This window comes from Heterodontus francisci, unplaced genomic scaffold (genome assembly GCF_036365525.1).
Source record: "Heterodontus francisci isolate sHetFra1 unplaced genomic scaffold, sHetFra1.hap1 HAP1_SCAFFOLD_53, whole genome shotgun sequence".
In the NCBI taxonomy this organism is placed as follows: domain Eukaryota; kingdom Metazoa; phylum Chordata; class Chondrichthyes; order Heterodontiformes; family Heterodontidae; genus Heterodontus; species Heterodontus francisci.
Window position 1 is genome coordinate 9305209 of NW_027141851.1, and position 22451 is coordinate 9327659.

Sequence of the window (22451 nt, forward strand, 5' to 3'; positions counted from 1 at the left end):
ACAGTCCTGTTAGGTAGGAAGGGTGTTCCAGGATTTTGACCCAGCGACGATGAATGAAAGGCGATATAGTTCCAAGTCAGGTTGGTATGTGACTTGGATGGGAACTTGCAGGTGGTGATGTTCCATGCATCTGCTGCTCTTGTCCTTTGAGCTGGTCGAGATCGCGGGTTTGGAAGGTGCTGTCGAAGGAGCCTTGGTGCATTGCTGCAGTGCATCTTGTCGATGGTGCGCACTGCTGCCACTGTGCGATGCACTGTGGCTATTTTAAGTGATATGTTCTACTGCCATTTTAACTGATATGTACTGCGGCTATTTCAAGTAGCAAGCACTGTGGCCATTGTAATGATATGCACTGAGGCCATTTTAACTGACATGTTGTACGCCCATTTTAAGCGATATGTACCTTGGCTATTTTATGTAACAGGCTCTGCGGCCATTTTAATGACATGCACAATGGCCTGTTTGAAATGAGAGCAATCCACGGCGATCATTTTCTGCGTTTTCTGTCAACGACAGCAAATGTATGAGATGTAACTGTGTATAAATAGGTATAAGGTCTCATAAAGGATTATAAACTGTTACTTAAGGATTATGGATGATTGGAAAGTTTTATGAAATATTATAAAGGTTACAAAGGATCAAGATGGGCTATGAGTGGTCAGGTATTATAAAGGTTATAAATGGGTGGGATGACGGGCTCCACCTCCGTTCTGTCTCCGTAGCGACAGGGCCCGATCTCCCTCAGTCTCCATCGAGAATTCCCCAACCCCACTCTGTTACCGTAGCGACATGCCCCCACCCGATAGCGACAGGCCATGCCCCGCTCTGTGACTATAGTGACAGGCCCGTCTCCCAATAAATGTAACGCCAGACCCGCCCCCGCTGTGTCACCATATCGACAGGCCTCGCCCCGCTGTGTCCCACAGTGACAGGCCCCACCCCCGCTTTGTGTCCATTGTGATTTGCGTCGCCTCCGCTCTGTCACGATAGCGACAGGCCCTTCCCCAGGGTGCTGGAAATCATCAGAGATTCGGTCCCTCTCATCATTGAATGAATTTAATAATTGGAGTAAAGGGATATTTCAGCACATACTTCAACTCCTCTCTGAACTGTGTCTGTGTCACGGCATAAAGCGCAGTGTTTGTGCAGCAACTCAGGAGCTGCAGCATGAAGCCTAATTCTTTTTCAAAAGTATGTAAAAATACAGACTCATAATCCATCCAATACATCCGGAACCATATCGAATACACCATGAACACTGCCCATAGCAGGATGAAATTCCCCGAGATAACTAACAGTAAAATAATGGATTTCTTTCGACTCTCCATCTCTGGGTCCCTGCGACTCTGCCCACTGCTGTGAGTCCTGAGTCTTCTGCGTCCTCTGCTGCTCACTAAAATGTGTCTGACGGTGAGAGCGTTGAGCAGCAGAATCACCACAAATGGGACACCGGGTGTTAGAATGTTGTTGAGGAATTCGATTATTCCCCAGACCCGAGAACTCATAACATCTTTTGGTACAAAACAAAACCAGGGTTGGTTCCACAGCCAATATTCATCTGTTAGCATAAAATACCAGAAGATGTTCTTTAAACAGCTCAGCACAGTCACTGTTCCCAGAACCACAGCCGCCGTTTTATCGGTACAATATTTACTTTTCAGATTCTGGCAACAAATGGCCACAAATCGATCAAAGGTGAAAGTGACGGTGAACCAGACAGAACAGTCTGTCGCTGCATAAAGCAGGACTGCGTGGATATTACACACGTGGATGTCATACAGGAATTTAAACTGTTCATCAAAAGCAATGGGAATCTGCCTTAATATCAGGTCGAGGATAATGACCAGTAGATCTGCCACTGCCATGGCCACCAGGTAACGAGTGACACATTTGGAGAGACCACACTTTCCCCGAGACAGGATCCCAATGGTTAGCAAGTTAACTGTGAGGAAGAGAAACACACAGGGAAATTATACATCAGGCTGGGAACAAAGTTACCAGTTTGATTGAGGACTTATTGAGATTTATAAACGTGTTCCTGTATCAGTGACGTATTGAAATGATTGGACCTGAAAGAACAAACGGAAAATGCTGTGATATGGTGGAAGGCAGGAGAAATTCAATAACAATAGATTTATTCTGAAATTGTTACATTCAATGTTGATCATAATCCTCCCACTCCCTCCTTTCCCTGTCTCGTCAAAAAACTGTTCCATTTCAAATCACTCCCAGTTCTGATGAAGAGTCACCGACCTGAAACATTAACTCGGTTTCTCTCTCCACAGATTCTGCCAGACCTGCTGGATATTTCCAACATTTTCTGTTTTTATTTCAGATTTGCAGCATCTGCAGCACGTTGCTCTTGTATAGAAATTTAAATATTGGACTGACTGTAAGATTCGCTCACCTGTGACAGGCAGCTCGGAGTTCAGTTATTTCAAAGCTATAATTGGAAATGTGTCCACTGAAAGATCAATAAAACAAATAATCTCAATCGTCACTAAGTTAACTGTAAGCAAGGGAAATTGTCAAAGAATTTTACACCGGTAAAAACAACAGTTTGAGGGATTTCGTGTTAACATTTGAACATTTGTTACCACTTTCAGTATGTGTAGAATTATTGCTCCAGTGACAGGGCTTTCGGCTGGTGAATGGCCAGTCAATTTAGTGGAGCCTGCGGGCTTCCTGACGATGGATGAAAAGATGATGCAACAAAGCATCAGCAATTCGGAGCTCCCACCTGGTGCAATTCTCTGGCACCTGGAGAATTAACTGCCTGATGCCGTCGTCCATATCTCTTTAAGAATGGAGATCCCGCCTGCCAAAGCTGCTGAACAATCAGAGGGCCAGCAGCTCAGTAGTATCGTCAACGCCACCTGCAGCACTGGAACTGCCAGTACGACACCAGGCCTGGGTTCAGGGTCATCATTGGACCCCAGACCGGAGATCAGTGTGGCGAGGACATCAACACCAAAAAGCTAGTTGGTGTCATTGCTGGTGATTCACCAGGCGAAGGAGTCCTGGATTGCAGGTAAGTGTGGCGAGCACACAATGACCAGTCTTTGTATGTGTGTGTGTATGTATGTGTGTGTGTGTGTGTGTGTGTGTGTGTGTGTGTGTGTGTGTGTGTGTGTGTGTGTGTGTATGTTTTTGTGCTTCTCGTGTTTGTGGGTGTGTTTCTGGTTCAGTTTGCTTATGCGGGTGTGGGTTTGTGTGGGTGTGTGTGTCTGTGTGTGTGCATGTGTGTGTGTGTGTATATGGGTGCTTCATGGCTCAGGGCCTGGGTTCTTCTAAGCCTGTGTGTGTCTCAGTACTTATGTTACTCTGCGTGTGTGTGGCACAAAGTCTGGGTTGTGATGGGTGTTTGTTTGTGTGTGTGTGTGAATCAGGAACTGGACTGTGCCTGCGTGTGTGTGCACACAATAATGTGTGTGTGGATGTTTGTGTGTGTAGTTTCTTGTGAGTTTGTATGAAAGTGAGTGCTTGTGTATCCTTGTGGGTGCATGTGTGTGGTGTGTGTGTGTGTTTGTTGCGTGGATATGTGTACGTGTGTGCGTATTTGTATGTATCGATGTTCATGTGCGTGCGTGTGTTTGTGTGTATGTTTGTGCGTGTCTGTGTGTGTGTTTGTCTCAGGGACTGGGTTGTGCTGTCTGAGTGTGTCTCAATGTATGTATTTCGGTGCTTGTGTTGTGCTGTGTGTGTGTGAATATTTCTGTGTGTTTGTGTGTGCGTCCGTGTGTGTTTGTGTGTGTGTGAGTTTTTGTGGCTGTATGTGAGTGTGTTTTTGTGTGCGTACGTGTGTTTTTCTGTGTATGTGTGTTTTTTGTGTGGGTGTGTTTGTGTTTGCTTCTGGACTTGGGTTGTGCTGTGTGTGTGCATGTGTCCGTGCGTGTGTGCATTTCTGTTTCTCAGACTTGTGCTGCTCTGTGGTGTGTTTGAATTTGTATCTTTTGAGTCTCAGGGCCTGGGTTGTGCTGTGCATCTTTGTATTTGTGCATGTGTGAGTGTGTGTGTGTGTGCAGTTTATAGCTCGGGGCTGGTTGTGCTCTGTCTGTGTGTGTCTCAGTGCTAATGTTGTTCTGTGTGCGTGTGCGTGTGTGTGTTTCAAGAACTCGGTTCTGCTTTGTGTTTTTGTGCATGTGTGCGTGAGTGTGCGTGTGTGTGCGTCTTTATGTGTATCTCAAGGTCTGGCTTGTGCTGGGCGCTGGGTGCTGATGTGTGAGTAAATGAGTCTGCGTGTGTGTGTCTGTGTGTCTGTGTGTGCATGTGTGTTTCAAGGAGTGGGTTGTGTTTTGTGTCTTTGTTTGCGTCCGTGCATGTGTGTCTGTGTGTTGTGTGTGTTTCAGGAACTGGGGTGTGTGTGTGTGTGCGTGTGTGTGTGTGTGTGCACGCGTGCATGTGTGTGTGTGGATGTTTGTCTGTGTAGATGTTTGTGTGTTTGCGTGCAAGTGCATGCTTGTGTATCTTTGTGGGTTCGTGTGTGTGTTTGTGTGCGTGGATATTTCAGTGTATTTGTGTGCGTGTATGTGTCTGCGTGTGCGTGTGTATGTGTGTGGGTATGCGTGTGTATGTGTGTGCACATTTGTGTGTTTGCCTCCGGACGTGGGTTATGCTGTGTGTGTGTGCGTGTGTCCATATGTATGTGCATTTCTGTTTCTCAGACTTGCGCTGTGCTGTGGTGAGTTAGTGTTTTTGTCTTTGGTGTCTCATTACCTGGGTTGTGCTGTGTGTCTTCGTATGCTTGTTTCAGTGTCTCAATGACTGGACTGCGCTTTGTGTGTGTGTGTATCAGTGCGTCTCTGTGTGTCTGTGTGTGTATCAGGAACTGGGTTGTGTGTGTGTGTGTGCACGCATGCATATGTGTGCGTGGATGTTTGTTTGTGCAGATGTTTGTGCGTTTATATGCAAGTGTGTGCTTGTGTTGCTTTGTGGGTGCACGTGAGTGTTTGTGTGCGTGGATATTTGTGTGTATGTGCGTCTATGTTTGTGTCGTGTTTGTGTGCGTGTGTGTTTGTGTGTTTGCGCGCGCCTGTGTGTCTGCTTGTCTCAGGGCCTGATTTGTGCTGTCTCAGTGTGTGTCTGTGTGTGTATATCTTAGTGCCTGTGTTGCGCTGTGTGTGTGTCTCAGGGACTGTGCTATGCGTGTTTGTCTGTATGTGTGTGCGTTCACGCGCACATGTGTGTGTGTGCCGATATTTGTGTGTGCTTGCCTGTGTGTGCTTGTGTATTTTTGTGGTGCATAGGTGTGTACATCTAGGACCTTGTAGCTAGGGTCAAGGATGTCTCTGAGCGGTTGCAGGGCATTCTAATGGCGGAGGGCAAGCAGACAGTTGGTACATATCGGTAACAATATCATAGGTAAAAAATAAAGGGGTGACGTCCTACAGGCTGAATTTAGGGAGTTAGGGTGAAAAAAGTAGAATCTCAAAGGTTCTAATCTCCGGATTACTACCAGTGCCACGTGCTTGCGAGAGCAGAAATAACAGGATCTATCAGATGAATACGTGACTACAGAAATTTTGTGGGGGGAGGGATTCAGATATCTGGGACATTGGGACCGGTTCAGGAGAAGGTGGGACCAGTACAAGATGGACGGATTGCATCTGGCCAGGACTGGGACCAATTTCCTCAGGGTGTGTGCGTGAGGTGGGGTGTTTGCTCTTGCTGTCAGGGAGGGCTTAAACTAGAATGACAGGATGTGTGGGATTCTGAGCGGGAAGATACAGGAGGGGGAAGCAATAATAGAAATAAAAATCAGAAATTGGCGGCACAGTGGCGCAATGGCGAGCACTGAAGCCTCACAGCTCCAGGGACCCGGGTTCAATTCTGGGTACTGCCTGTGCGGAGTTGGCAAGTTCTCCTTGTGACCATGTGCGTTTTCACCGCGTACTCCGGTTTACTCCCACAGCCGAAGAATTGCAGATGATAGGTAAATTGACCATCGTAAATTGCGCCTATTGTCGGTAGGTGGTAGGGAATATGGGATTACTGTGGGGTTAGTATAAATGGGTGGTTGTTGGTCGGCACAGACTCGGTGGGCCGAAGGGCCTGTTTCAGTGCTGCATCTCTAAATAAAATAAAACTTAAAGACGGAGAAAATAAGGGCGAGAAACAAATGGGGCCACAGTGCAAAATAAAGCTAAGATGACTAACAACGTTAAAAGAACGAGTCTAAAGGCATTGTGTCTTAATGTGCAGGGCATTTGCAATAATGTAGATGAATTAACAGTGCAAATAGATATAAACTCTTATGATATAGTTGTAATTATAGAGGCATGCCTACAGTGTGCCAAAGGATAGGAAGTGAGCAAAGTGAATATGGGGAGTAATGCAGAAGGTTAAAAAGCAGGACCTCCAGGGTTATAATCTCAGGATTACTCCCTGTGTCGCGTGCTAGTGAGGGGAGAAACAGGTGGATTCGGCAAAAGAAATGCGTTGGTGAAGAGCTGGTGTAGGCGGGAGGGTTTCAACTACTTAGAGCATTGTGATCTCTTCTGGGTCAGAGGTGACCTCTACAAGAAGAAAGGGTTCCATCTAAACTGGAAGGGGACCAATATCCTTGCGGGGAGGTTGGTTAGCACTACTCGGGAGGGTTTAAACTCGTCTTGCAGGGGGGTGGGACCCAAAATAGGAGAACTAACAAATTGGATACAAAATTGTCTTCGTGATTGGAGGCAGAGGGTGATAGTGGAGGGTTGTTTTTCAGGTTGGAGGCCGGTGACCAGTGGTGTGCCACAGGGATCGGTGCTGGGGCCTCTGTTGTTTGTCATATATATTATTGACTTGGATGTGAATGTAAAGGGCATGATAAGTAAGTTTGCAGATGACACCAAAATTGGTGGTATAGTGAATAGTGAAGAAGTTCGTCTAAGGTTACAACAGGATATAGATCAACTGGGAATGTGGACAAGGGAGTGACAAATGGAATTTAACACAGACAAGTGTGAAGTGATGCATTTTGGGAAGTTAAACCAGGGCAGGGCATATACAGTGAATGGCAGGGCTCTGGGGAGTGTTGTTGAGCAGACAGACTTTGGGGTGCAAGTACATCGCTCCCTGAAAGTGGCAACACAGGTAGACAGGGTGGTGAAGAAGGTGTATGGCATGCTTGCCTTCATTGGCCGAAGCACTGACTGCAAGAGTTGGATCGTCATGTTCCAGTTGTACATAACGTTGGTTCGGCTGCATTTGGAGTACTGTGTGCAGTTCTGGTCGCCGCACTCCAGGAAAGCTGTGTTTACGCTCCAGTGGGTGCAGAAAAGATTCACAAGGATGTGATCTGGTTTGGAGGGCTTGAGTTATAAACAGAGATTGGATAGGCTAGGTCTGTTTTCCCTGGAGTGAAGGAGGCTGCGAGGGGCCATGATCGAGTTATATAAATTGATGAGAGGCATAGATAAAGTAAATAGCCGGTGTCTGTTTTCGATGGTAGGGGTGAGTAAAACTTTCCTTCTTTTGGGCCTCCTTATCTCGAGAGACAATGGATACGCGCCTGGAGGTGGTCAGTGGTTTGTGAAGCAGCGCCTGGAGTGGCTATAAAGACCAATTCTGGAGTGACAGGCTTTTCCACAGATGCTGCAGAGAAATTTGTTTGTCGGGGCTGTTGCACAGTTGGCTCTCCCCTTGCGCCTCTGTCTTTTTTCCTGCCAACTACTAAGTCTCGTCGACTCGCCACATTTTAGCCCCGTCTTTATGGCTGCCCGCCACCTCTGGTGAACGCTGGAAACTGACTCCCACGGCTTGTGATCAATGTCACATGATTTCATGTCGCGTTTGCAGACGTCTTTATAGCGGAGACATGGACGGCCGGTGGGTCTGATACCAGTGACAAGCTCGCTGTACAATGTGTCTTTGGGGATCCTGCCATCTTCCATGCGGCTCACATGGCCAAGCCATCTCAAGCGCTGCTGACTCAGTGGTGTGTACAAGCTGGGAATGTTGGCCGCCTCGTGGACTTCGGTGTAGGAGATACGGTCCTGCCACCTGATGCCAAGTATTCTCCGGAGGCAGCGAAGATGGAATGAATTGAGACGTCGCTTTTGGCTGACATACGTTGTCCAGACCTCGCTGCCAGAGAGCAAGGTACTGAGGACACAGGCCTGATACACTCGGACTTTTGTGTTCCGTGTCAGTGCGCCATTTTCCCACACTCGCTTGGCCAGTCTGGACATAGCAGTGGAGGCCTTTCCCATGCGCTTGTTGACTTCTGCATCTAGAGACAGGTTACTGGTGATAGTTGAGCCTAGGTAGGTGAACTCTTGAACCACATCCAGAGCGTGGTCGCCAATATTGATGGATGGAGCATTTCTGACATCCTGCACAATGATGTTTGTTTTCTTGAGGCTGATGGTTAGGCCAAATTCATTTCAGGCAGCCGCAAACCTGTCGATGAGACTCTGCAGGCACTCTTCAGTGTGAGATGTTAAAGCAGCATCGTCAGCAAAGAGGAGTTCCCTGATGAGGACTTTCCGTACTTTGGACTTTGCTCTTAGACGAGCAAGGTTGAACAACCTGCCCCCTGATCTTGTGTGGAGGAAAATTCCTTCTTCAGAGGACTTGAACACATGTGAAAGCAGCAGGGAGAAGAAAATCCCCAAAAGTGTGGGTGCGAGAACACAGCCCTGTTTCACACCACACAGGATAGGAAAGGGCTCTGAGGAGGAGCCACCTTGTTGAATTGTGCCTTTCATATTGTCATGGAATGAGGTGATGATACTTAGTAGCTTTGGTGGGCATCCAATCTTTTCTAGTAGTCTGAAGAGACCACGTCTGCTGACGAGGTCAAAGGCTTTGGTGAGATCAATGAAAGCAATGTCGAGGGGCATCTGTTGTTCACGGCATTTCTCCTGTATCTGACGAAGGGAAAACAGCATGTCAACGGTCGATCTCTCTGCACGAAAGCCACACTGTGCCTCAGGGTAGACGCGCTCGGCCAGCTTCTGGAGCCTGTTCAGAGCGACTCGAGCAAAGACTTTCCCCACTATGCTGAGCAGGGAGATTCCACGGTAGTTGTTGCAGTCACTGCAGTCACCTTTGTTTTTATAGATGGTGATGATATTGGCATCGCGCATGTCCTGGGGAACTGCTCCCTCATCCCAGCACAGGCATAGAAGTTCATGTAGTGCTGAGAGTATAGCAGGCTTGGCACTCTTGATTATTTCAGGGGTAATGCTGTCCTTCCCAGGGGCTTTTCCACTGGCTAGAGAATCAATGGCATCACCGAGTTCTGATTTGGTTGGCTGATGTCCAGCTCATCCATGACTGGTAGAAGCTGGGCTGCATTGAGGGCAGTCTCAGTGACAGCATTCTCCCTGGAGTACAGTTCCAGGTGGTGCTCAACCCAGCGGTCCATTTGTTTGTGTTGGTCAGTGATTATGTCCCCTGATTTACATTTGAGGGGGGAGATCTTCTTAATGGTTGGCCCAAGAGCTCTCTTCATGCCTTCATACATTCCTCTGATGTTTCCGGTGTCTGAGGCCAGCTGAATATGACTGCATAGGTGTTGCCAGTAGTCGTTTGCACAGCGCCTGGCTGTTCTTTGTGCAGTGCTTCTGGCTGCTTTCAGTGCTGCGGATGTTAAATCGCTGGGGGCTTTCTTGTAGTTCAACAGTGCAATGCGCTGAGCGGCTATGACAGGTTCCAGCTCTTCATTATGAGATTGAAACCAGTCTGCATTTCTCTTCGTACTTTTGCAGTAGGTGGTCAAAGCTGACTCATAGATGGCGTCTTTGATTCTTTGATGTGGGCCCACTTGGTCTCAGCATCCCCTGTGGGAATGTTTTGAAGGGCTGTTACAAGTGAATTTAGAAATTTTTGTAACAGCTGTGGGTGAGAAATTCTGCTCGTGTTGATGCGCGGGTGGCCCTTCTGCTTGGAATGATGCAACTTCTTTGGTCTGAGTCTAACCTTGCTGAACACCAGGGAGTGATCGGTGTCACAGTCTGCACTGTGGAAGCTGCGTGTGATTTGAACACTCTTTAAGGCGTCTCGCCTTGTGACAATGAGGTCTCGCTGGTGCCAACGACGCGATCTTGGGTGCCTCCATGAAACCTGGTGACAGGGTTTCGTGTGAAAGAACGAGTTGGTGATGCAGAGGTTATGATAGGTACACAACTCAAGCAGTCTCTGCCCGTTCTCATTCATCCTTCCAACGGCACTTGGGACCTTATTACCTGCACCCGCTTCCCCCCTTTCCCCCCTTTTCCCCCTTCCCCTTCCCTGCTCCACCCTCTCAGCTCACCCCCCAACAACCCCGTCCCAGCCCGCCACCCCGCACCATCTTCCCCCCACACCCCCTTCCCCTGCACACCCCACCCCTTACAGCCCCCTTCCCAGCTCCCCCTAGTACCCCCCTCCCTCCACCCCTCCCCCTCGCATCTCCTCCTCCCACAGGCACCATCCTACACCTGTGTAGGGGCCCTAACAACCCCACTGCCTTGTGGGCGTCTCGGGAGAGACCAAGGCTAAGGGAGTAAACCCTAACAGATAATCCGGAGCGGAACCCCGTAGGCGGTCATGTGTCACCTTTGGCATGTTTCCGGCAGTTCCTGCAGCCATACCGGTGCCAAACGTCGTGCTCTGCACTCCTTTGGACCCCACCAGAAAGGCCGAGAGGGGGGTGTTGACGACTGGTCAACTCTCAACCTCCATAAACTTGCCCAGGCATGCGCCATGGAGAGGTCACTCCATAGTTGCCTCACAGCGACTGACACAACACGGAAGGCAGCAGTTCCGGGTTATAAGTCCAGATAAATTGGCGTAGAAACTGGGCACCACGGGTTGCTTTGTCGGTGGGAGAGGTCATTGCACCTCACTGGACAGCTTCCGCCCACCTCAAACCGGGCAGCCCCCGGTCAACAAGGTTCTGTCCCGCCACAGTCTACCTGCTTCAATGGGTGCTTGGAGCTCAGGGTCATTGCCCGAAAGGTGGGTTGATACACCGCACCAAACAACATGAAAAAAGGAAAGAAGGTACCAGCCCTTCGCTTTGCAAGCTGGAACGTCAGAACTATGTGTCCTGGCCTGTCGGAAGACCTTACACAAACCAACGATTCTCGGAAGACAGCCATCATTAACAACTTGCTCAGTAGACTCAATGTAGACATTGCAGCACTTCAGGAGACACGCCTCCGCGCGAGTGGATCTCTAACAGAGCAAGAGTACACCTTCTTCTGGCAGGGCAGGGACCCTGAAGAACCAAGACAGCATGGAGTGGGCTTCGCCATCAGAAACTCCTTGCTCAGCATGATCGAGCCTCCCTCAAATGGCTCGGAACGCATACTGTCCATCCGACTGCTCACCACCTCTGGTCCAGTACACCTACTCAGCATCTATGCTACAACACTCTGCTCCCCTCCTGAAGCTAAAGACCAGTTCTACGAGCAACTCCATAACATCATTAGCAGCATCCCCAACACCGAACACCTATTCCTGCTGGGGGACTTTAATGCCAGGGTTGAGGCCGACCATGACTCATGGCCCTCCTGCCCGCGGCGCTATAGCGTTGGAAGTAAAACCAGAGGGCATGAATTTAAGGTGAGAGGGAGGAAGTTTCGAGGTGATCAAAGGGGTAAATCTTTCAGACAAACAGAAATGAGTATCTGGAATGAGCTGCCTGAGGAGGTGGTGGAGGCAGGAACAAGAGCGACAATTAAGAGGCATCTGGACAGGTACTTGAATGAGCAGGCATAGAGGGATATGGAATTAATGCAGGAAGAGGGATGAGTATAGATCGGCATTATGGTAGGCATGAATGCGCTGGGCAGAACGGCCTGTTTCTTTGCTATACGACTCTCTGACTCTATGACTTTATGAACATCCAGGGGTATTCAATATTTAGGAAGGATAGGCAAAAAGGGAAAGGAGGTGGGATAGCGTTGTTAGTAACGGAGGAAATCAATGCAATAGTGAGGAAGGACTTTGGCTCGGAAAATCATAGTGTGGAATCTGGGTGGGGTTAAGAAACACCAATGGGGCAGAAAACGTTGATGCGGTTTGTGTATAGGCCCCCAGATAGTAGTGAAGGTGTTAGGGATGGCATTAAACATGACGTAGAGGCGTATACAATAAGGCTACAACTGTGACCATGGGTGAATTTAATCTACATATAGATTGGTCAAACCAAATTAGCAATAATACTGTGGAGGAAGATTTTTCTGGAGTGGGTTCGTGACTGTTTTTTAAACCAATACTTTGAGGAAATAACTGCAGAACAGATTCTCCTCGACTGGTTATTGGACAATGAGAAATCATTAATTAACAACCTTGCTGTGTGGGGCCCCTTGCCGAAGAGCTTCCAGAACATGATCGAATTCTTCATTAACATGGAGAGTGAAGTAGTTGAATTCGAAACCAGGGTGCTGAATATAAGTAAACCAAACTACAAATATATGACGTGCGAGTTAGCTATGGTAGAGTGGGGAACATTACTAAAAGCGTTGAGGGTTGAGAGACAATGGATAATATTTAAAGAACAACAATCATTCATTCCTGTCTGGCACAAAAATAATACCAGAAAGATGGCTCAACCGTGGCTTACAAAATAAATTAGGGATAGTATTAGATCCAAAGAGGAGGCATATAAAATTGCCAGAAAAAGCAGCAAGTCTGAGGATTGGGAACAGTTTAGAATTCAGCTAAGGAGGACGAACAGGATGATGAAGCGGTTAAAAATAGAATATGAGAGTAAACGTGCGTGGAACATCAAAACTAACATTAAAATCTTCTATTTGGGCCTCCTTATCTCGAGAGACAATGAATACGCGCCTGGAGGTGGTCAGTGGTTTTTGAAGCAGCGCCTGGAGTGGCTATAAAGTCCAATTCTCGAGTGACAGTCTCTTCCACAGGTGCTGCAGAGAAATTTGTTTGTCGGGGCTGTTGCACAGTTGGCTCTCCCCTTGCGCCTCTGCCTTTTTTCGTGCCAACTACTAAGTCTCTTCGACTCGCCACATTTTAGCCCCGTCTTTATGTCTGCCCGCCAGCTCTGGCGAACGCTGGCAACTGACTATAAATAAATATGTGAAAAGTAAAAGATTACTTTAGACAACTGCAGATCCTTTACCGTCAGAAACGGAGGAAATTACAATGGAAAACAAAGAAATAGCAGAAAAATTAAAGACATACTTTTGTTCTGTCTTCACAAAGGAGGACGCGCATAACCTCACAGAAATGTTATGGATCAAAGGGTCTGATGAAAGGGAGGAACTGGATAAAGTCAGTATTATTTAAAAAAAAGTTATAGGGAAATTAATGGGATTAAAGGCTGACAAATGCTCAGGGACTGGTAATCTAAGTCCCAGAGTAAGAAAGCAAGTGGCCCTGGAAATAATGGATCATTGGTGGTCATCTTCCAAAATGCTTTGGACTCTGGAGCAGTTCCTACAGATTAGAGGGTGGTAAATGTAGCCCACTATTTCAAAAAGCAGGGAGAGGAAAAGAAACCTGGCAATTATAGATCCAATCGCCTTACATCAGTAGTTGGGAAATGCTAGAATCTATTATAAAGGATATAATAGCAAAACACCTGGAAAGCATAAACAGGATTGTATAAAGGTAGCATGGGTTCCGAAAGGCAAATCACGCTTAATAAACCTACTGGAGTTTTTTTGAGGATGCAACTAGTAGAATAGATAAGGGAGAACCCGTGGATGTGGTGTACTTGGATTTTCAGAAGGTTTTTGATAAGGTCCCATATAAGAGGTTATTGTGCAAACTTAAAGCACATGGGATTGGGAGTAATATACTGGCATGGATTGAGAATTGATTGACTGACAGGAACCAATGAGTTGGAATAAACGGGTATTTTTTCAAGGTGGCAGGCAGCGACCAATGTGGTGCCATAGGGACAAGTGCTTGGACACCAACGATTCACAATATATACTCATGGCTTGGGTGGGGAAACTAAATCTTACATTTCAACATTTGCAGTTGACACAAAGCTGCGGAGGAAAGTGAGCTGTGAGGAGGATGTAAAGAGGCTCCAATTCGATTTGTCCATTTTGGGTGAGTGGGCAAATGTATGGCAGCTGCATTACAACGTGGATAAAAGTGAGGTCCCGGTTCTGTTCTCATATTCCTGCAAGTTTATTTCCCTCGCCTGTCCTTCCAAAATTCGTTTGAAATCGTTCATTGTCTCTGCATCCATCATCCCTGTGGGCAGTGACTTCCAGGCCATTGCCACTGGTGCGTAAAAACGTTCTTCCTCACATTCCCCTGGAATCACTTGCCCAGGCGTCATCTCTAGTCTTGTAGCATCGGCTAATCATCTACCTATCTAAACCTCTCATAATCTTGTCCACATCAATCTCCTTTCCTCCAGGCAAAACAATACCAGCTTTTTGAAGCTAACCCTGTAACTAAAATCCTTCATCCCTGGAACCATTCTGGTAAATCTCCTCTACATCCTGTCAAGGAACCTTACAACCTTCCTAAAGTGTGGTGAGCAGAACTGGATGCAGTACTCCAGTTGGAGCCTAACCAGAGCTTTATGAAGGTTCAGCATAACTTTCCTTCTTCTGTACTCACTACCTCGATTTATGAAGCCCAAGATCCCGTATGCGTTACTAATGACTCTCTCAATATGTCCTGTATCTTCAGGGATCTATGTGTATGAGCACCCATGTCCCTCTGTCCCTGTACACTCTTCCACCTGTGATATTAAGTCCATATTGCCTTTCTTCATGCCTTCTGCCAAATTGCCCTGCAGAGCTACCGACACCATCAGGAATCCGGCTATCCCGATAAAGCAACGGGACCTCTCATGCTGCGTCTCCCTGCTGAGGGAGAACATGTTGACAGAGATGGCCTCCCTCACCTCCCAGAATTATCAATAGACAACACACAGGTCTAGCAACTACTGGTCAGTTACTTTAACATCAGTGGTGGGTAAGTTTTTAGAAACAATAATCAACGGGGGAATATCAAAACACACTTGCAGAGACCTGAGTTAATTTAAAATTGTCAGCATGGAATTTTACAAGGCAGATCATGCTTTACTAAACTTTTTTTGATGAAGTAACAGAGAAGGTTTCTGAAGGAAAGTGGTGGATGTTGTCGACATGGATTGCAAGAAAGCGTTTGATGAAGTACCACACAAAAGGTTAGTTAGAAAAATTGAAACTCATGGAATAGCATCAAATGGGATTAAATATTGTCTAAAGGACAGAAAAGAGCAAATTGTGGTAAACAGTTGTTTTTCATACTGGAGGATGATGTTCCACAAGGGTCAGTACTGGGACCACTGCTTTTTCTTTTTCTTTTGCTATATGTAAATGACTTGGATCTTGAAATACAAAGTAGAATTTAAAAATGTTCTGATGCTACCAATCTTGGAGGAGTGGGAAACCGTGAGGATGATGCAAACTGTCAGCAACAGGATATAGATAGGACTGAAAAGTGGCAGGTGGAATTTAATAGAACAGTATGACGTGAAGACTTCTGGCATAAAGGGGAGAAAGGCAATATAGAATTATAATGGTGCAGTTCTAAAGATTGTGCAGGAACAGAAGGACCTGGCCTCCATTTGCATTGATCTCTGAAGGTGGCAGAACATATTACGAGAGTGTTTGGCAAAGCATATCAGATCTTTGGCTTCATCATGAGAGGCAACGAGTATAAAAGCAGGGAGCTAATGCTGAAACTCTATAAAACTTTGCTCAGGCCCCCTGGAAGACTGTGTCCAATTCTGCTTACCACACTTTTGGAAGGATGTGAACGCCCTCGTGAGGGTTTCGAGGAGATTTACCAGAATGGATCCAGGGTTGGGGGAGAGGTTTAGTTACAAGGTTAGTTTGTCGACTCCTGCACTGCTCTCCCTGGAGTAAAGGAGATTGAGAAAGATTTAACAGAGATGTACAAGATTATGATAGTCTTCGAAAAGACAAACAAGGAAAAACTGTTCCCATTAACTGATGAAACACGGACTAGGTGACACAGATGAAGGTTTTGGAAAGTGATGCAGGGGGAAAATGAGGAAGAACATTGGTTTATGCAGTGGACGGTAATGACTTGGAACTCACTGCCCTGGAGGGTGGTGCAAGCCGAGACAATCAATGATTTATAAATGAATCCGGAGGGGCACCTGCATGAAATAAACTTGCAGGGCTACATGGATTGAGTGGGGCAGTGGGACTGACGCAATTGTTCCATTGAGAGCTGCCATGGAGTGTCCGAATGGCCTCTTTATATGACTCTATGACTCAATCAATGTCGACAACTCGATGTTGTATACAGCACACGCACTGCCTGCAAAGATCCAAATGCATAGAATTCAATGAAACTGTGACCTTAATGGTCACTGGCAGTTCAGTCTTCACCTTGGTGTGAGGCTCCAGATCATTTTGCAAGAGGTGACACATCCTTATTGAATCAGAGTCACCTCACATACTGCTCCTGGGATAGGAGTAGGTTGGAAAGGTGCTGTTGAAAAATCCGGCATGGGTAGGGCAGAGCCCCTGCTTCGACCCTCTTGACAGAGCTTCCCCGCTCTGCAGTCTCTGCCCCATTTGTTCGTCTTGTTACAGACGCAAATACACTGTAACTACAGTCACCAGACCTCGTGCAGGGTTTGGTCACCAAATCATCTGTCCTCCCTGAATGTCTGCAGCAGCTCACAACACAACCTCCAGAAAACCATCCACAACACCTCCACTAACTTTACAATAGCAGCAGTAGGTCAAAAGTCCCTCACCTGTAAGTTGGTGGCCTGGTCCTTTTAAATAACACTAGAACGCAGCCCTCGTGCTGCTGAATGCAAGACCAGATGAGAATGGCTAACACAGGTGGTCAGTGGACATGCACAGTGCAACTTTCAAAGACGTGCGTCAAAGCTGCTGGAATAGCTCATTGACATCAATTCAACCCCGCCCCCCCTCATACTGCCAGTACACGCACAGTACGCCCACAGCTATATTCCTGCCCAGCATGGGGCACTGTGCAGGCCACACTGGAAGATCCAGGATTTTGTAACACTGGCACCAGTGGCGCCACGGAGTAAAAATCACAGCCAGGGGAGATAGAAAGGGAAAACAACTCACTTTATTAAGGGAATTGGCAAAAGACTCACAGGCATAAGTTTTGCAGGAAGAGTGAAATGGGCAGGGGAATGGGATAATCGGGCGGGGTGAGTCAATGGAGGAATTCAAACACAAGAATGAGAATATTAAAATTAAGGTGCTGTCAGACCGGCGAGCCAATGTCAATCAGTGAGCTGGGAGGTGATGGGAGATCGGGAATTGCTGTGAGTTAGGAGACAGACAGCAGAGTTCTGGATAGGCTGTGGATAATGGAGCTATTTAACTGGGAGGGTGACCAGGATAGAATTGGAATAGTCAAATGTGCATTTAAACAAAGACACGGATGAGGGTTTATGAAACAGATGGGCTGAGGCAGAGGTGGAGACGGATGATTTTACAGAGGTGGTAGTCGGCAGGATTGGTGAAAGATAGAATATGGAGATGAAATCAGCTCAGAGATCAATAAAATACAGAGGCTGTAAAAAGTCCAGTCCAGCCTCAGACATTGATCAGTAAGGGTATGGTATTTCATGGATAAGGGACGGAGTTTTGATGTAGACCGATGACACTCTCTACAGTCTTCCCAAAATTTAAGTTGCAAGAACAGTATTTCAGTGAGACAGGGTTTACAGATCTCCTCGCTGGAAATAGAGAATTAGGAGTGGCAGCAACAACAGTAAAGTCCAATAGCTATAATACAGTGAGGAATGATTTATAGCGCAAACAGCTAGAAATATAGGTATACGAGGAATAACAACAGCAGCAAGGTTAGCAGGTAAATTACAGAAGCAGTAATGCAGTTAAACATGGTTAATAAGATGTATAGAGAGACTTGCCAGGGACATCAACAACAGCAAGAATTGGGTAATAAATGCATTGCATAATCAACAGTATGTGATAGATCCCAAGTGTTAACACATGTGAACCATACGTATGAAGCATGTAAAGAGACCATGATAAACTCTTGCCCATTGTTGTAACTTTCCAGTCTAATGTTCTCAGATTCTGATCCATTGTTGTAACATTCCAATCTATTGTTCTCGGATTCTGATCCATTGCTGTAACATTCCAATCTATTGTTCTCGGATTCTGAACTACACTTTCCCTCTCTCTGGAGCCACTGCTCCCAGTTGGTGCTGAGGCTGATGCTCTCACTGACACTATGGGATAACACATGTAAAGGAGCTCCTTATTAATGGAAGAGGGAAACCCTTCAGTGACACAATTAGTGTCCGAGGAGATTGGCATTAATTACAGTGACTGAACAAACAGATGCAGTTAACCCTTTTCAATCCAACACCTTTTGTACCACAATAAAGTGGAATATTTATCCAGTATGGATGGAATGTTTAAGGGTTACTGAGGGAAGGGCTGGTGGAAATAGCAGAGGCAGAAGCCAGAATTTTCCAATCCTCCTTGGATATGAGAGTGATGACTGAAGACTGGAGGGTTGCAAATGTTATACACTGTCGAAAACAAAACAAAGGTTGGATAAACCCTGTATTTACTGAACAATCTAACATTGCTGGTGGGGAAGGTTCTAGAAGTCACTACCGGGAGAAAAGTAATCATTGTTCGAAAAGAAACATGGGATGATATGTGGCAAGTAGCATGGATATGCGAATGCCGAATCATATCTGGCAAACTTCAACAGCAACTTCTTTTACATAGCACCTTTAATGTAATTAAATATTCCAAGTCTCTTCACAGAGGCATTATAAAACAACATATGTTACCGATCCATATATGGAGACATTAGGGCAGGCGACCAAAAGCTTGGTGAAAGAGGTAGATTTAATGGAGTGTCTTAAAGGGGCAAACAGCGGTAGAGAGGTAGAAAATTGACGGGAGGCTATTGCAGAGTTCAAGGCAGAGGCTGCTGAAGGCATGGTCATAAATCATCGAGCAATGATGATTGGGGAAGCTAAGGAGAACGGAATTGGAGGAGTGAAGATAGTTCGGAGGGTTGTAGGCCTTAAGGAGTTTGCAGAGATAGGGAGGATCCAGGCCACAGAGGGATTTTCAAATAAGAACGAGCAGTTTAAAATCGAGAAGTCTTTTAACTGGGAGACAATGTGTACCAGCAAGCACAAAGGTGCTGGGTGAACAGCATTTCGAGCATGTTCGGACACTGGCAGCAGAGGTTTTGATGACCTAAAGTTTACAGAGGGCAGAATGTGGGAGGCCAACCAGGAAAGCGTTGGATTAACAAAGTCTAACGGTAACAAAGGTATGGATGAGAGTTTCAGCCCCAGAACAACTGAGACAGGGGCGGAATTGTGTGATGTTATGGAAGTGGAAACGTATCGTCTCAGTGATGGGGCAGATACCTGGTTGAAAGCTCATCTCGGAATCAGATGTGACACAAAAGTTACAAATATTCTGGTTCAGCCTCAGACTTTTGCCAAGGAGAGGGATGGAATCAATGGTGAGAGCGCACAGATTGTAACAGAGACAAAAGACAATGGTTTCAGTCTTTCCAATATTTTACAGGAGGAAATGTTTGCAAATCCAGTAGTGGATGTTGGATAACACACCTGATATTTTAGAGACAGTGGAGGGGTCGAGGGAGGTGGTGGTGCGGTTGAACTCTGTGTCAGCAGGATATATGTGAAAAGTTATATTGTGCTCTCGGATGATGACACCAAGGGGCAGCATGTAGATGAGCAATAGGATGGGGTGACAAATAGATCCATGTGGAAAAACAGAGCTAACGGTACAGGAGCAGGAAGAGAAGTCATTGCAAGTGTTTCTCTCTATATGATTAAATAGATAAGACACGCTCCACAAATTTATTTCATACTTCGCTTATCCGACACTTTAACAAAAAGCTTTTTTTCCTGTCAAGGAAAGCAACCCCATCACTGCTTCTAATCTGACCGGTTGTAATGTATTCACAATAGCCCTGGTCTTCCCTCTCTGACGCTGAAAGATATGTACTTAACAAAAGACTCAGTTTCATCCTCTTACAACCCCACCTCAATGAATTTCACGGTCGCAATTACGTTGAGCGTTTCTTCCACCGTCTCCGGGCTCATTTCTTTGACCAGGAGCTCTCTCCCAATCAGTAGACCCATTCGCCCACCTCCAGCATTCTCCCTCCACCTGGACCCCTCCCTCTGGTCTCATAGCTGCTCTTGATCATTTCATTGCCATCGGTCAGCGCCTTAATTTCTCCGCTCCTCTGGGTAGCAAATGATGTCATAGCCAGCAACGCCCGCATCCCATGAACGAGTAAAAAAAACATTGGGGAGATCAAATGCAGATTGGGTGATCGCTTAGCAGAAGCTGCCACTCAGTCCACAAACATGAACCTGAACTTCGGGTCGTTTGCCATTTTAATTTACTGCCCTGCTCCCACTCCGACATTTCGAAACTCGGCCTACTGCAGTTTTCTAGTGAAGCTGAATGCAAGTTCGAGGAACAGCGCCTCATCTTCCAAGTTGACACTTTAGAGTCTCTGGACTCAACACTGAGTTCAACAATTTCAGACCGTCACCTGGTCTTAAACTTGTTTTTCATGTCTGTGCTTTCAGAAAGAGCAGTTCAGTATTCAACCGTTAACACTCTCTCTGGACAAATGATTTGTTTCTGACAACAAATGTTAGCACTCGCTTTGTCTTGTTTGATGTCATCTTTGTCATTTAATCTCCCTGCCGTCGGCCCTTTCACAGGACGTCCATTTTCGTGTTCTTCCCCATCTTTCACTTTATCAAAACCTATTTTATTTCTAACCATTGTCAGTTCTAATGAAAGGTCATCAACATGAAACGTTAACTCTGCTTCTCCCTGCACTAATGTTGCCTGGCCAGTTGAATATCTCCAGCACTTTCTGTTGTGATTATAGATATGAATGGAACCTAGCCAAACAGACGTCAACGGGTGTGAAGTGGAAAACTGTCCGCTGGTTGGAGTCGTACCTAGCATGAAGGAAGATGGCTGTGGTTGTTGGAGCTCAATCATCTCAGCTCCCAGACAATACAGGAATTACTCAGGGTAGTTCTCGGCCCTCCGATCTTCAGCTGCTTTAACAATGGCATTCCCTCCTTCATAAGGTCAGAAGCAGGGATGTTCACTGATGATTGTATAATGTTCAGCATCATTCGCAGCTCCTCAGATACTGAAGCACGTTATATGCATCAAGAGCTGGACAACATTCAGGCTTTAGCTGATCAGTGGCAAATAACTTAGTCGCCACATCTCCAACAAGACAGAATCTAACCATTTCCCTTCACATTCAACGGCATTCATACCAATGAATTCCCCAATATTAATATCCAGAGGTTGCTATTGACCAGAGGGACGAATTGGACAAGCCACAGAAATATTGTTGCGACAAGTGCAGGTCAGATGCTGAGAATTCTGCGGCGCGTAACTCACTTCCTGACTTCCCAAATCCTGTCCACCACATACAAGGCACAAGTCAGGAGTGTGATTTAATACTGTGCACTTGTTTGGATGGGTGCAGCTCCAACAGTACTCAGGAAGTTAGACATATTCCAGGACAACGCAGCCCGCTTGATCGACAGCCTATCCATAATCATTCCCTCCCTCCACCACTATCGCTCAGTAGCAGCAGTGCGTACCATCTACAAGATGCACTGCAGCAAATCACCAAGACTCCTTCGACATCAGCTTCCACACCGGGACCTCTATCACCTTGTACGAAAAGGGCAGCAGATGCATGGAAACAGCACCACCTGCAAGTTCCCCTCCAAGTCACACAATATCCTGACTTGGAAATGTATCATCGCTCCTTCACTATCACAGGGTCAAAATCCTGAAATTCCCTTCCGAATAGCACTGTGGGTGTACCCGCAGCAGATGGACTGCCAGAAGGCTTCTCACCACCACCGACGCAAGGGCAGTTTAGTGATCGGCAATAAACGTTGAACTGGTCTGCAGTGCCCACATCCCATGAAATAATAAAAAGGTAACTGCATTTCCTTCCAGCTGGACGACAGTGGAGAGATAGTGGAGGAAAATGGTACCACCAACATTGTCACAGGGTGTAGTAAGTTTGTGAAGGGTAAGGAGCGATAGTCTGCCTTTGTGCCAGTCACACAGCATGTCATTTTTAACCGTCTTATCCACATGTCGGACACCTTTGTCGAATTATGCACAGGCATCCACGCTGTTGCTGCAGCCCCGTTAAAATTACACCCTTTATTTTCCAGACTGTCCTCTCTGCCCTGAGAAAATGTATCAATGTGTGCTTCTCTTCATGTTCATCTGTCGCGTGCCTGTCTAATCCACCAGGCTGTCTATATCCAGTTGAAGTCTTTCACTATCCTCCTCACTGCGCAATGCACTTCTAAGTTTTGTGTCAACTGCAAATTTTGAAATTGTATAATTTTCACTCAAGTACAAGTGGCGAATAGAAATCACGATAAGTAGCAGTCCTGGTAATGACCTCTGGGTAAACGTCCTCCAGTT

At 46.4% G+C, this 22451-nt stretch overlaps 1 protein-coding gene across 1 annotated transcript; it reads right to left on the reverse strand.

Annotated features, from left to right (window-relative positions):
* Positions 1-1043: 1043 nt before the first annotated feature.
* On the reverse strand, positions 1044-18107 carry LOC137364937 (probable G-protein coupled receptor 139). Its single transcript, XM_068027815.1, has 2 exons — positions 17852-18107; positions 1044-1942 (listed from the first exon to the last, which is right to left on the reverse strand). Exons 1-2 carry the CDS (start codon positions 18069-18071, stop codon positions 1044-1046), a joined length of 1119 nt encoding a protein of 372 aa, XP_067883916.1. The 5' UTR covers positions 18072-18107.
* Between the last annotated feature and the right edge of the window lie 4344 nt (positions 18108-22451).

What these genes read in the sequence shown, in the direction of transcription:
- LOC137364937 (XM_068027815.1), bottom strand. Translation starts at nt 18,071, where the DNA reads ATGGATCAGAATCCGAGAACAATAGATTGGAATGTTACAACAATGGAT. An exon ending in TGCTGTTGTTGATGTCCCTG is followed by an intron (nt 1,943 to 17,851) that starts GCAAGTCTCTCT and finishes TCTTCCTCACAG; the next exon opens with TTAACTTGCTAACCATTGGG.